Source organism: Seriola dumerili, unplaced genomic scaffold, assembly GCF_002260705.1.
Source record: "Seriola dumerili isolate Sdu_G_001 unplaced genomic scaffold, Sdu_1.0 BDQW01000242.1, whole genome shotgun sequence".
Lineage (NCBI taxonomy): Eukaryota > Metazoa > Chordata > Actinopteri > Carangiformes > Carangidae > Seriola > Seriola dumerili.
The window spans coordinates 8,516,116-8,531,366 of NW_019174497.1; the positions used below are offsets into that span (position 1 = coordinate 8,516,116).

A 15,251-nucleotide genomic window follows, 5' to 3' on the forward strand; every position below is an offset into this window, starting at 1 on the left:
TCATAAGGCCGCTACCCCAGTAAAATGGGCCGGTCGTTGATGTTTGTGTATGTGTGTGTTTGTGTGGAGGGGTGTTTTCTTTTTTTAAAATAAATTATAAAAATTAAAATCATATCGGCCCCAAGGTGAGTCGGCCCACTGGGTAAAAAACCCCGGTATGAGAGATTACCAGTCCCGCCCTGGTTAAAACACATATTGGAGCCATTAGCAGGGTCAGATAGCTGCTGTGGAGGCTGCAGCTCCACCTGCTGGCCAGAGTGAAACACAGTTTACCTATTTTAATAATTTCCAAAAAAAAGTAACTACGTTTCTGTTCAAATGTGTGTGGATGTATTAATCCATTGTTGGTCAAATATAAGAAATACGGTAAATTTGAAGGATGAACATACACTCACTGACCTTTTTACTGGGAACACCTGTACACTTGCTTATTCATGAAAATATCCAATCAGTGCACTGCAAAACATCCTGCAGATACAGGTGAGGAGCTTCAGTTCATGTTCACATCAAACATCTGGATGAGGAAAAATGTGACTGCGACATGATTGTTGGTGTCAGACGCTGGTTTGAGTTTTTCTGGAGCTGCTGATCTCCACGACAGTCTCGAGAGTTTTTACTCTGAATGGAGCCAGAAACAAAAAGCTTCCAGTGAGCAGCAGCTCTGTGGAGGAAACACCTTGTTGGTGAGAGAGGTCAGAGGAGAATGGTCAGACCTGTTGGAGCTGACAGAAAGACTACGGTCACTCAGATAACCACTCTTTACAGCTGTGGTGAACAGAAAAGCTTCAGAGTGAACAACACCTCCAACCTACAACAGCAGAAGGTTCCACTTCCTGTCACCAAGACCAGAAACCTGAGGCTGCAGTGGACACAGACTCACCAACACTGGACACTTGAAAATTGGAGAAATGTAATGTCTGGTCTGATGGATCTGGATCACAATTTGTCAACGGCATGACTCCATGGACCCAACCTGCCTTGTGTCAACAGTCCAGGCTGCTGGTGGTGTGATGGTGTAGGGAATGTTTTCTTATCACACTTTGGGCCTTTAATACAAATCAGTCTTGGTCTGAGTGTCACAGTCTGTCAGAGTATTGTTGCTGACCATGTTCATCCCTTCATGGCCACAGTACCATCTGCTAAAGTCTACTTCCAGCAGGATAATGCTCCATGTCACAAAGCTAAAGTCACAAACATGGAGCAGAGTCTCAGAGGAAAGTTTCAACATCTTGAGGAATCTGTGACATGAAGACCTGAGGCTGTTTGAGAGCAAAGAGAGGACCTACCCAGTGTTAGTGTGGTGTTCCTAATAGTGCTCAGTGAGTGAACATCTGTTTCTGTGCTATCACCATAGCTAAAAGTTTAGTGGAGCTGCTAAGCTGAACTAAAAATGAGTCCAAAACCAACAAAGAAATAGGCTTAATGGGAAAAAGGGACACAGCGTCCAGTAGTGACACTGAGGCTACATGTGTTATCTGTTATCACCAGAGGTGCTGGCCTTTTTTTTACTCCCTCGTTACCATTGTGGTGGGTTATTCATCTTCAGTAGGTATTGCCAGCCTCTGCCGGCCAGATGGACGCTCCCTCTGTTAGAATCCTTTTATCTCTTCTGTGCACCGGCACACTGAAGGACCGTGCCAGCAGAGCTCTGGGTCTTTTACACAGGCTGTAGTCTTTGTTTCACTCTCAGGATCATGTACCACAGCTACATGTATTACAAGATGCGATGAGCTGTAACAAGCCAAGAAAGAAATGTAGGGAAGGTAGATTCAAGAATCTGATTTTAGAGAGTTTTTACAAACACTGTACAGACATGAATTTAGGAGAAAGCATTTTCAGCCATTGCTAGTGTGTCTTCTTTTGATCAATGTAGCCATCAGTGCTATACAGACATCGTGAACATTAATTACAAATGCACATTTTACATTAAAAGGTCCCATACTTGACACTTTTCTGGTGATTAATTTGTGGTTTTAAGATACAAAAACTCTCTCAGTGTAGTTTTACATCTCTCTCAGGCTTCTCTCTGGAGCTCTAGTAACAATAGGTCAGTGAGCCAATCAGAAGAGAGAAGGCTCTGAGTCTTTTCTTTTCTGAGTGATCCAATAAAAATATAGCAGATTTCAAGTAAACACTCAGAGAAACCAAAACCTGCAAGGTTGGATGGTGGGTCCATGTGGGCGGGGCTTGGGGCATGGCTGAGAGCGGTGACTGTTTTGTTGCGACATCACAAAGTTACAGAAGTTTTTAAGAAGGTTTTAAGGCTCAGTGTCTGAATATGGGCTGTGTGCATTTCTCTGTGGACTGAGGCTTTGATACTTTCACAGTATTAATATAGAACCTAGACCTGCTTTATAATCAAACAACACATGGACATCTACCTTTAGACTATATGGGACCTTTAATAATTAATTTGAAGGCTGTTAATTGTAAGTAACAAACACTACATAGATATCAAGGTAAATTCCATGATATATCCATGGTGAATTTTGCTGGGTTAAATTACAAGCTGAGTTGCCGTAGTGACCTATCAGACATTGTGCTGGTGTTGCATGTCCTGTACGTGTCCATCAGGACAGTGGAGGTAGTGGTTTTCTCTGGGCCTCCTGGGGCACTCTGAGCAAGCATGTATAATAAATAAGGCGATTGAACCCTCTTCCCCAGGGGAGTCAGGGGTAACAATGGTGTGCTCTGGGGACTTGTTAAGGTGGAATGGGCGAGAAAGAATAACAACTCATCTGGTATTCTCTGTAATCAGAAGCCCCCCACTGTGCACACCTCAGATAACCCTCAACCCACTTCGGTTACAGCAGCACCCTCATTGATTTTTCTCACTTTTGTTTTTTCACGGTTGGTTTGACATCTCCAATATTGTACAGGCCACCTTTCATATGTTCAATCTTCCCGTCTCATACTTCTCCCAAAATTCCAGCCCAACCCCTTGTTTTTACATTCCCCCCATTTTCCCCTCACCCACTCAAACCTATATCTTCAAGGGCCCTTAAAGCACATGGGGGTAATGTTTGGATTATTCCCTTTGATCTTATCACTTTGGTCTTATTGTTTTTAATATATTCCGTGTGCCAGTATTGATCCTTTTTTCTTGTATTGGCAAGATCCATATTTTTATTTGATGTTTTTCTCACAGAACTGGCAGAATATTCCCAGTGAGTAGAGCCAGAGACTAATGTTGCTGCATATCTGTTCTCTCCAGCTCTTTTTAGAAAACCTGGAGCATGAAGACTCGTTCATCTACCTGTCAGCCATTCAAGGTAATATAACGGTACCGTTTGGCCCAATAAGATAGATTTTTGCTATCATCAATCTCCAGAGGTATTCTGTTTCATACACTGATCATATTACCTGCCCAGCTGAAACAGTTGAGTACTCTTGAAGGCAGATAGACTGAGTGTAAACTTTCTGCAGGTCTTGCTGCATTGGCTGATTCCTACCCTGAGAGGATCTTGGAAAGGCTCCTGAAAGACTTTCAGCACGGTCCCTCCCTGCCCACATCCGACAAGGAGCACTCCCTGGAAACCCGCCTCAAACTGGGAGAGGTCCTGATGAGGGCGAGCAGAGCAATGGGTGAGCATCATTTTCTGTTCGTTCACATTCACGTTCGTAAGACCAGACTGGTGAGGACCTTGACTTGACACGCATTTCCTGACCCCTGATCAGGAGAGCTACTGCAGTTGTAGGTAAAACATAAAGGAGGTGGTTTCTTAAGCACAGTAACTTAATGTTATTCTCTGTAATGTCACCTGAGAAGACTTCTATCGACGTGTACATCCGGTCCACCTCACGCACTTTTTCCATCATTTCTCCTGCAAGTCAATCTTCCTCGACATATCGGGGATGTCCAACCAAAGTCATTAGCTTGTCACACAGTCGACTGGCCAATAGAAGCACATTATGGCACACCCACACACCTGATTGTGATTGAACCACAAAGTTTATGAACAACCAAGGACTTGAGCTCTGGCAAATAAGAAAAAAAAAAAAAAAAATGTGCACCAAGATTAAAGCTTGTGGGAGTGTAACTGACAATCTGCAAGCAAAGAGAAATGTGATGTTGACAATATAACTCTCAACTATATTATAAAAATAGCTGCTGAAGAACAGATGCAGCTGAAAGTGGTGCTGCCTGATGCTGTTTACATTTGGCATAAAAACTTCAAATAGTGATTTCAGAGGGATTTTATGTGCTGGCATTATTTCTTGGTAAACATCAGCCAGGTACAAGGATGTTGTTGGGTTTGCTGCCATCGTGACTGTACTGAGAACAAAACAAACACAGACTATCTGGCAACCTGCGCTGTAGCTGTAGATGCTGCACACAAGCGCTGGGTGAATGGATGAACTGTTACAGCATGTAAATCCAACCAAATCCATGAGAATTATCACCAACTCTGCAGTCACACTGTACACAGCTTTTAGTGTCTTTCAGCTCTTTGTTGTGGGTTTCCAGCCTCCGGTTTTACTGTTTTGGTTCAGTCTCACTGATCACATCGACTTTATTTACTTTAAAAGCAGGCAGCTGTTTTTAGTAAAAAATCTCTGTACACTACCTGTCCTGCACCAAACATGAGACAGACAAACATGGCGACGAGCTGGTGAACATGTTGGAGCAATTAGCAATCAGATATACAGAGCTGTGCAAAGGTTTTAGGCACTTCAGATTTTTACATTCTTGTCTATGGTACAACACCATCAAGTAGGGATCTGATCAGTCATCCTGCATGACAACCACAAGAGTTCCTGCAACAGATGATCTGACCTTCACAGAACCCCGATCTCAACATCAAGTTGTTATGAGATTACATGAAGAAACAGAAGACAATGAGACGGCCTAAATCCACAGAAGAACTCTGGCAAATTCTCCCAAGATGCTTGAAACAACTTCCCTGCCAAATTGGTTCTGCTTTAAAGGAGCTATTTGTGCGTTTTCTCTACCACCGAACGTGGTTTCTTCCCGGGAGCAGGCTTTAGTGATTTTTGCTTCACAAGAGCTTCAGCCATCGATGTGTTTACAAGACAAGAGGTTATAATACTCCCTCTGAGCAACACTACGTCTTCAGGGTAGATTGAAGGCTACAGTGAGTCGCTATTGAAAGTGAGGAAATGGGCCGAGGCTAGCTGGTTAGTGTGCTAACTTCAGTAGAAGAAAAATACGTGACAGAGACAAGCGCTAACATTGGTGTTTCTTTCCACCTCTGGAGACAGCTGTTGGTGAGTAAAGGAATGAAGTTTGATGCTAAACTCACAACATTTCTTCTAGACAGGTAATTAAACAGTTGTTAATGCTAACCTTAGCTATGTAACAATAGTAAAACTTACAAATAGCTCCTCTTATAGGCAAAGGGATGTCCCACCAAATATTGATTAGATTCAGGTTTAATCTGTTTGCTGCACTTTGTATGAGGTCAGTTGATCAATGAAATGGCACTCTTTTTGAAAGCATGTCTAAAACCTGCACAGTGCATGTAGTATGTTCATGCCAGGAACACACTGCCTGCATTGCGTGAGCGTGGCGGCTGACGTCTGCTGCAGAGAATCACATGTGATCCTCGTCTCTGCTGCTGAAGCTCTGTCTCTCTACATAGAGTTTGCAGGTTATTGGAATGTTTTCTTTTTTTTCCTTATAAATGAATTTTTTATTTATTTTTGATAGAAATGTCACTAAAATGTGACAGTCTCCACATGCAGCTGCTGAAATGGTTAAAAACTATATTTATATTTTTTCCATGTCTGTCATATTCATATTCAAACTAGACATAGACAACTATAGTGGAAGGAGTCAGATTTATGTAATGTTGCTGAATGATCAATCTGACATCAACAGGTCTTTTCTCAGTCTATTATTACTGGGACACGCGCGGCAGGAATGCATGCACTTAAAACATACACCATGTTGAGTGATTGTAGGCCCCATGTTCAACCCAGCATGCAGTTATTTAATGATGTTTGTGAGAGCAATAAAATCTTGTAGGACATCTAGAGAGAAATATTAATCTCAATAAGCAGCTCCAAATTTGTAATAACTCTAAAAGGACCTGTAGCTATTTATCCATATAATAATATATTTCTTATATAACATATGCCTGGGTTGGAGGATTCAGCAGTGTGATCCTGAAACTATCTGTGGCTAAACCTGACCTTTCACCTGTTGATGTTATTTGGCCAAAAGAACATAATGACAATTTGTGTGAGTGGTAAACGTTGTAAGAATGATAATATATGCTTGTTTATTTATGTGGCCATACTTGCTGACATATATCTGTCTGTGGAGCACAGTTATCAGCATGCAGCAACCACACACACAAAGGCCACAGTGCAGGCTTGTTTTCCATGCAGAGCTCTGTTCAGAAGGGACCCTGTGTATTAGAACTTATCCCTGATAGAAAACCCTATTTGGGTTTTTTTTCCCCCAGTCTCGTTTTATCTGCCAGATTGCCATCGTACCACTTCCCCGGAACAATCGGGGGGTTTATATCCTTGCTGAGAGATTGGATAGAACTTCAGTTTGCTGCACAGACATCCAGAGAGCCTCTGTGTTTGTGTTGAGCCCCCCGAGTGGCAAAGATTTGCCTTTTGCCAGGCTGTCATTTGTAAATAAGAGGGTTTTCTTAATTGACTCGCCTGGTCGAGTAAATGTTGAATAAATTAATGTTTGTCTCGGCTTTGCTTTGCTCCCAGTTGCCTTATTGCACTTGCAGAGAAGCACTTACAGACTCCCTTACTGTGCAACAATGGGCAGAAGATTTACTGAAAGAGAAGAATTCTGCACTGAATGACATTTCCCAGACATAAAGTTTATTTTCATATACAGGAAGGGGCTGTATAGACTAAACACATCAAATTTGGACATCTGTGGAAGTGTTGCATCAGTTTTCCCATGTGTATTTTGTGTGTGTGTGTGTGTGTATGCAGGCTGGTATTCCTGCTGACTCACACTCACTCACAGTGATTCTCTTTCATTAGGTCTATTAGAGCCATGACATGTCTATTGAGACATGAAAATGAATGTTAAGCGTGTATATGTGTGCGTCTCGAGTGTCTGGCTCTATGCGTGTTGTGGGTTTGAATCTTGTGATTGTGAGGAAGTGTTTGGCACTCTAAAAGGTAATCTAGAAAGTGATTTACAGACACACACGGGGGTCAAGCAGGTCTTACTACTACTAGTCAGTCAGCTGGTTGTCTCCTCTCCATGGAGGCGTCTGGCTCTCCTCCCTGCTGCTTGGCAGGAGCAGCTGTAGTTAGCAGTTGGCTCTGTTCTTTGTGTGACTGCCTATGTAACAGTGTCGCCCACAAACACAGCTTGTTAAACTGAATATGACTACACTGTAAACAACAATATCAGTCTTGTGTCAAGATGTGGATTTAAATGGCTGGATTTAACTGAAAGCTTGTTCTTCTGGTATCTGTGCTACTTTCAGAAAATCTCTTCTTGGCAAATCTCAGAGTGCTGCACTGCCCGCCTGCCTTCTGCAGGAATCACCTTGTGTGTCTTGTTTTTTGTCTTTTGAGTATTTTGTCTCTGGGCTGATCTGAGCTGTGTTCTCCCTTTTGAATTTGTCTGTTAAGGATTATTTCTCTGTCTGCAGTTAAATAGGGTTCAACAGGGTTCAACATCTGAAGATGATGGCATCAGAAGAAATTACATAATGCAGGCTCTATATTTATTTTTATTTCATGCCATTTTCAAGTAATTAAATGGATAACACAACAAGATGTGTTAGGATCTGAGTGACTCAGCTCATGTGTCAATGATTGATTGATCATATTGTTTGTTTCAGTGTCAGGACAAAAATAAAACCCTTACAGGAGCGAACAGCCCAGTCAGTGACATACAGATGTGTGAGACACCAGATTATTAAAGTCTAGAGACACTGTAGGGCTGTACTTAGGCACAGCAGTGTTTGAGCTAAATGTAATTGTTAACATGCTGATGTCAAGCGGATAGAAGCTACATCTACACTAATGTGTTTTAGTTTTAAAACGTTTTTGCTATTTTCACTTCTTGCTACGGAGGTTTCGAGCCCCTAAAAGAGAAACTTTTGGAAACGCTGTTGGCCCTGTTTTAGTTTTGACAAGTCTGGATGGACAGAAACTTTGACATTTGGAAACAATGACACAGGCAGCCATGTCCACTTTCTGATTGGGTCTTATCAGTCACAATATATCTTTCCCTGATTCGTCATGCTCCTACCTTGTAACTGTTTTCTGGAAGAAAAGAAACGGCAGCAGCCTCAGTGGTGAAAGCAAGATAGAAAACAAATTACAAGTGTTGCTAACCTTGTTGTCTTTGCTAGCAGCTGTTGTGCTGTCAAATTCTGCATTTTATAAAGTTACAACTGTCATTGCTGTTCTTTGTTTGTAGTATTTTCTGCAACTAAACAACCAACCACAGAGTATCTGCTTCCTGTTACAGCGGCATGCGCATGCCCAGTATTACCTGATTTTGTGATTTGATATCTGTTTTCAGGTGTTATTGTGGATGGAGATTATTTCTGATATGGAGCTAAAACACCCATCTGGACAGAGATTGCTTTTGTTCTAAAACGCTGTTTTAAAATGAACATGGTTGTGGACATAGCCATAATTGTGACCATGCTCACCATATTTGGTTTAGTGTGTTAGCATTCACTAAACACAAAGTAAAGTAGAAATGATAGAAATAAGACCAGAATTAGTTTTGCAGGTATTTAGTCATAAACCAGTTCATCCTGGGGGGAACATGAATGTGTCTACAAAAGATTTCATTGCAGTCCATCCAATAGTTGTTGAGACATTTCACTCAGTACTACAAATGTCAACCTGCTGCTGGTGCGAGAGAAAAAGTCAGGGGTATCACCAAAGTCATCAGGATTCATCCTCTGGGAACCATGAATGTCTGAACCAAACTGCATAACAATCCATTCAGCAGTTGTCAAGACATTTCATTTAAAACCAAACATGAACTTGTGTTAGAGGAAAAGTCAGGTGTTCATCAAAGTCAGTAGGATTCATCCTCTGAGGACCATGAACATTTTTACAAATAGCTGTTGGATTATTGTTGGATTTAACTTTGCTTCAGAAATCATTCAATGAACATTGATCATTGATTAGTATTTGATGTTAACGCCTGACAACACACACTATGACATCTGATAATAATGGCATATTTTTAAAGACATTCTTGCATTTTTGTATCTTCTGTAACATGGTACAACCTTATTTTGCTGATGATACTCTGTTTTTCATAGAGGATGACAGCTGCTGTCAGCCATATTACCCGTATTTAACCTGATAAATAATTAGCTCTGTGTGCATCTTAGTTGCACAACCTGAGAACTCACCAGGTCTCCCTCCCCTCTCTTCCTCCTCCAGGGGAACTGGCGCCCCACCTTGGCTGTCCTTTGGTGGGCGTCTTCCTGCAAGCAACCAGGGATCCAGACCAAAGCGTCAGGGCCAGCAGTCTGTCCAACCTGGGGGAGCTGTGTCAGAGACTGGACTATGCCCTCGGACCTCTGGCTCAAGAGGTGAGAAGCTGCACACTCAATGAAACATGTATGACCTTCTTGCAGCAGCACATAGAAAAACAGCACATATTGGCCAAAGAAACTTGTCCATCATAATCATTTACCAGGACACCTCAAGTATAGTTCCAGTCAGTTGTTGTTCTAAATATGTGCTAATGGAAGCTCATCTTTTGAATTTCCTCTTTGGGGGATCAATAAAGGTACATTTTATCTTATCTGGTTTAATCTGCAAGTAACCATAAGCCCATAAACATCTGTGTGGTGTATATGAAAAATCCAGAGCCTTCAGACTTTTATTGTTGACTGTGCAATTGTCATATTGCTGCCAGTGGTGTTTTCTGAAGTAGCTCCTCTGATAAGGACGTCCCTCTGTGCTTTTTTTTGCTAGTATTTTTGAGTTCACTGAAGGTGACTCTCTCTGCTCCGGCAGACACAACCTCTCAGCTGAGCATTCATATAGAGCATGTTGAGGCAAGATTTCTCTGTCATGATGCTTGTATTGTTTCAAAGTGGAAGCTGGTGGTTGTAAAATGTACACACACACAGCGAATAGCAACTTCTTAATCAAAACTATTTCATTAGAATCAAAAATGAAGTAGCTGCTGGACTAACTACAGCACAGCTCCAGATCCTCATGCGTTTCTTACCTTGAGACCTTGAGATGATTTCCTCACCTGTGTGTGTGTGTGTGTGTGTGTGTGTGTGTGTGTGTGTGCGTGTGTGTGTGTGTGTGTGTGCGTGTGTGTGCGTGTGTGTGCGTGTGCAGCTGAGCTCCTGTCTCATTGCTCTGATAAAGACAGAGAAGCAGGCAGAGGTGAGGAGAGCTGCTGTCCATGTAATTGCCCTGCTGCTTCGAGGCCTCAGCACCAAAACCACCCAGGTATATACACACACACACACACACACACACACACACACACACACACACACACACACACACACACACTGAGTATGCATTAACCCCCACCTATCCCTTTGACCTTCAGGTTAAACTGAATCCATCACTGAGTTTTCTCAGAGTGTTTGTTTTCCCTGTCACATCTACAAAGCACCTGCTCCCCCCTCCCCTCTGTGGTGTCTCACAGCTGGTAATACTCCATCAGGACACGTCAGGAGGTCTCAGAGACTCAGGGGTGGAGCATGAAACACAAAGTATAGCTGAAGATGTTGGGAATTTCATTAACCAAAGTAGAGTACAAAATAAAATTGGAAGCCACATACACTGTTAACTCATATAACTCATATATTCAAACAGCTGATCTACTAAGGCCTCTGCTAATTGCTTAGTGAACCTCCAGTGTATTTAGGTCAGTGATTACAGTGTGTCTGATGGAGAGGTCAGAGCAGTGTGTGGATACATGTTAGTCAGCTTTATACTTGATCATGTTTGTGTTCACTGTCGGTGTATCAACAAAGAGACAGGGCCAAAAGGTCAGAGTGGTTAGTGAGGACCTTCTCTGTCCCTGTGGTTTAAGAGCATCTCCTCTGTCAGAGCGAACAACTGAAAACAGCTGATTATAACTTACAAACTTCTGGAGGCAGTAGGACTCTGTTCTGACCTGCTCAGGTCCTGTAATCTAGTCCCAGTTCACCTGTGGTCATCACTGCGATTATAGATTAATTGTTAGCTTCTCTCCAAGAACAGGAAGGGCATTCGGTCACACTGAGGATCATGAAACAGAGAGAGGACTGAGTCGTTACTGCTGACTTCTTTGCTGTAGTTTTGCTGGGGTCCAGACTGATCACACCACACTTCTTTGGCCTCCTACAATGGACTGCCCCCATTTCCTAATTCACTGATGTGGTTTTGTGCACGTTTGAGGGCTAGTTCATGTATTCCTAACATTGTTAGACACTACTAATGAAGGAAATATGTGCATTGTGCTTGAATTATGAGACTTGTTTGTGAAGGTCCTCAGGGAATTTGATAAATGAATTCTACGAAATCTGCTCTGCACTCATGAAACCCCATTAGACATGGAATGAGGTCTAACAGTTTGAGCCAGAATAAGTCTTGTTTTCTCTTAGGGCTGCACAGTTAGTCAAAATATTATCAAAATCGCAGTATGGCCAAGTGCAATATCCAAATCGCAAGAGCTGCATTTATTTGATAAAGGTAAAATGCGTCACAACACGCCATAAATGAAGCATGGTGGTGCTACAGAGACGCCCCAGGAATAATCATATTCTCCAGATGTAAAGGAACATGTTTGGTTGGTACAAGCCCAACAAAAAATCACATCATCATAGTTTTTATATATTTTTTCAGTGAAAGTGACAGCTCCAACTAAAATCATGACTCATATCACAATCGCAGTATCTGCCAAAATAATCTCCTCGTTCTTTCTTTTTTTTCTTTTTTTTTTTTTTTAAATATTGCTCAGCCCTATTTTCTGTGGTGCATTTTGAAAAATAACAATTGTTTTTTATGATCTGGAGGTGGGTGCATGTGTGAGATTTTGCTCTGGTTCAGTTGACCCATGTCCATCTCTACATGTTCATAATGATGTTTAAAAAAAAAAAAAAAAAAAAGTGTTTAAGTGCAAGGATGTAATTTTAACTAGTTAAGCCAAATAAAACTGAATCATTCAAAGCTTTACTCACTGTCAGGTAGCTGTCAGCAGGAACAGCCCCTCACATGGACACATTTCAGTCCTCTCACAGTGGCACTAAATTCATTTAAATCTAAGATGCAGAGATGTTTGAGTCTTCTCAGTGAATGTAATGATGAGAAAAGATGAATTAACAGCCTGGCTACAGGTTAAATAAAACTAATGAACACAGTCTCTCATCTTTAGATCATGGTCTCATATAAGACCAGTAGCAGTGAAAACATTAAATACATTCACTGTTGCTCCTGTGCTAGCCCAGATGAAACACACCTACATGTGAGCTGCTGGCTGCTTGCTCCAGTGTGATGTGGCTCTTGACCCACTGCCACGACTGCAGTCAGCTGTCCAGCTGCTGGTCCCAGGCCAGGTCTTGTCATTACTGGAACAGCTGGAGCAGGGCAGAACCAGCTGTACAGGGCTAATGACACCCAGAGTGAATGAGAGCAGATGAGAGGGACCGAGCCAGGCAGACCGGAGCACAATGCTGAGGTCAAAGAGAAGAGGAGCGGTGTGATGGTGAAGGTGGTGGTGGAGGTGGAGGAGGTGAATAGATGCAGGAGTCAGGGAGTTCATCGATTTTTTTTTTTTTTTTTTTTGTGGTTCAATGCAGAACTTTTCCTATTGTGGTTATAAGAAGAATTGAATTGGCAACACCTGTGGTTACCGTGGTAACAGCAAGTGTGGTTTAATACCACAGCAAACACTCATTGAGCTGCTTTGTCAGAAATTCAACAAAAGAGCAGCTGATGTGTCTGTTGACAGCACAGCCAAACAAACTCCTCACAGTGTTCTGTTACAGAAGTCAGGCAGTGATCACAAAGATAATCTAGTTTCATGAGTGGTTCTTCACACAACAGCAGGACACAGTGACAGGAGCTGTGACCTGGCTGAGGTGTTGGAGGTGTTGGAGGTGTTGGAGGTGTGCAGCCTGTCACCTGCTGCTCTTTATCCAACAGCTTCCTCCATGACTCCTTGTGATATTTCAAACTGATCCTCTGTCCGAAAATGATCAGAACAACATTATGTTGTTTTGTAGACGTATTTTTTATGAACAGTTAAACTCAGCGCTAACTTCCGTGTTAAATACATTGTATTTCCTGTCACTGCTTTACAATAAAAGCCCCTCTGGGTTTTTATATGTCATCAAAATCTGAAGGATTATAACTTTTAAAATAATTGATAGGAATTGAAATGTTCACTTGTTAAGCGGTTAGTTTTTTTCCAAATTCTATTGTGAAGTGCCCATCACATTTTCCAGAGCTTGAACCTGGGTTAAATCTTTGAGTGGCAGTTCAGGACCCATTGCACATCGTGACGTAGGCAGGCGGCATGTTTTCCCTGACTGATTAAAAGAATTAATCAAATTAACAGTAGTATAGTATATATTATATATATATATATATATATTATAGCATAGATAGTATCAGATGTTTTTTAACTAACTGGTGTACCAACAGCCTTATCTGTCATGGGGGCCCTGTAAGAGTCACCAGATTTGTTTACAAAAACACAATTAAATAAATAATTTATTTCCTTTTTGTTTCCTTCCCCATCTGTACTGAACCAATCTTTGAACCAAAATCAAGTTACATACAGCTTGGCTCTCTTATATTAGAAGTTTTGCCCATCACTTCTATCAGTAATTACCAAGTTTGTTGAGTTGGATGAGAAAACATTGTTAGCATCATCACCTCTGCAGGCCAGTCTGAAGCGTTGTAACCTCTGTCCCTCCTGTGACGTTTCCAGGTTCTCAGTGATGTTCTGTTGGACCTGTACCGGGCTCTGAAGTGGGTGGTGCGCTCAGACCCGGATGACGTTGCAGTGCTGCATGCCCAGCTGGCTCTGGAGGAGCTCGATGATGTAATGAGGAGGTTCATCTTCCCGGAGCAGAAGCTGGAGAAGAAGATTGTCGTGTTGCCGTAGAACTTGAACTTTATGTCTGCGGCGCCTTTGAACTTACAGAAGACTTTATTTTTATATGATCTGCACATACAGTCCTGGCTCTGCCTCCATGTGATGTGGGCTTTGTGGTCAGACAGTCACCAAACAGCAGCGGTTCAGTCGTGTGTGCTGCAGACAGACAGACCAAGTCTTTCCTTAATGAAATATGTCTCATACTGTAACAGTCAACTTCCAAAATAAAAGTTTTAAACATATGTTCTTCTTTTTATACATCATATATAATGAATGTGAATTACTGTTTTGAAATTCCTGCCACTGTCTTACCCAGGATGCACTGCCCAATTCAAACAGCTTATTACTGATCACATATCAGCCAAGCAAGAAAACAGTTCAAGCTCCATATTTGACACTTCTTCTGTGTTTTATTTGAAGTGTTGATCCATAAGAAGAAAATCCAAGTCCTGCAAGGGTGGATGGTTGGTCCAGGTGGGCGTGGCTTGGGGCACAGGTGAGAGCGGTGACTGCTTTTTCAGTGACATCCCAAAGTTCCAGAACTCCTGATGGCTGGTTTTAAGGCTCAGTTTCTGAACACAGGCTGTGTGCATTTCTCTGTGGACTGAGGCTTTGATACTTTCATAGTATTAATATAGAACCTAGACCTGATCTATAATCAAACAACACATGGACATCTACCTTTAGACTATATGGGACCTTTAAGACAACAGTGTTGTCTTAACTATATAAAAGTGGCTCAATTCCAGTTCTAAGGAAACATCTTATTTTGGTGTGTTTCAGGCTTAAAGGAGCACTCCACAGATTTGAAATTTTAAAGTCACCTTGCTAGTCACTGCAAGTGCTATTCAGCCTGGAGACACAGTTGTACCAAGTCCTCTGTCACTCTGGAGGAGCTTTGCCAAGTGTAAGAAAAAAAAAACCTGATGGTGCTTTATGGGAAATGTAGGATCCACCATTTTAGGAGCTTAAAGTGACTAAGTTAGGATATCTCCTCCTCTGCTGCTTCGATGTAGACCCTCTTTTTCAATATCTCTCTAGTGCAGCATGCACTGATGAGTGTACCTTTAATATCTTACATCAACATCCATCAGGCTTCATCCTAGCAGAGGTTTGTGTACTAAAAACCTCTTTCTTTTTCCTGTGAGGTTCCATGTCACACTGAGTAAAGTCTTCCCTTAACTGGACAAACCTGTCACTAATG

At 41.9% G+C, this 15,251-nt stretch overlaps 1 protein-coding gene across 2 annotated transcripts in view; it reads left to right on the forward strand.

Moving 5' to 3' along the window:
- The window catches only part of tango6 (transport and golgi organization 6 homolog), a 28,507-nt gene extending 14,244 nt beyond the window's left edge, over nucleotides 1-14,263 (forward strand). Inside the window, exons 14-18 of one of the 2 annotated variants that reach the window (XM_022756447.1) lie at nucleotides 3,215-3,272; nucleotides 3,427-3,585; nucleotides 9,370-9,521; nucleotides 10,288-10,401; nucleotides 13,880-14,263. In XM_022756447.1, coding sequence (XP_022612168.1) covers nucleotides 3,215-3,272; nucleotides 3,427-3,585; nucleotides 9,370-9,521; nucleotides 10,288-10,401; nucleotides 13,880-14,056 — 660 coding nt within the window. In that variant the 3' untranslated portion in view covers nucleotides 14,057-14,263. The remainder of the gene's footprint in view (nucleotides 1-3,214; nucleotides 3,273-3,426; nucleotides 3,586-9,369; nucleotides 9,522-10,287; nucleotides 10,402-13,879) is intronic. The other variant, XM_022756448.1, reaches the window with a different exon arrangement.
- The last annotated feature ends 988 nt before the right edge of the window (nucleotides 14,264-15,251 follow it).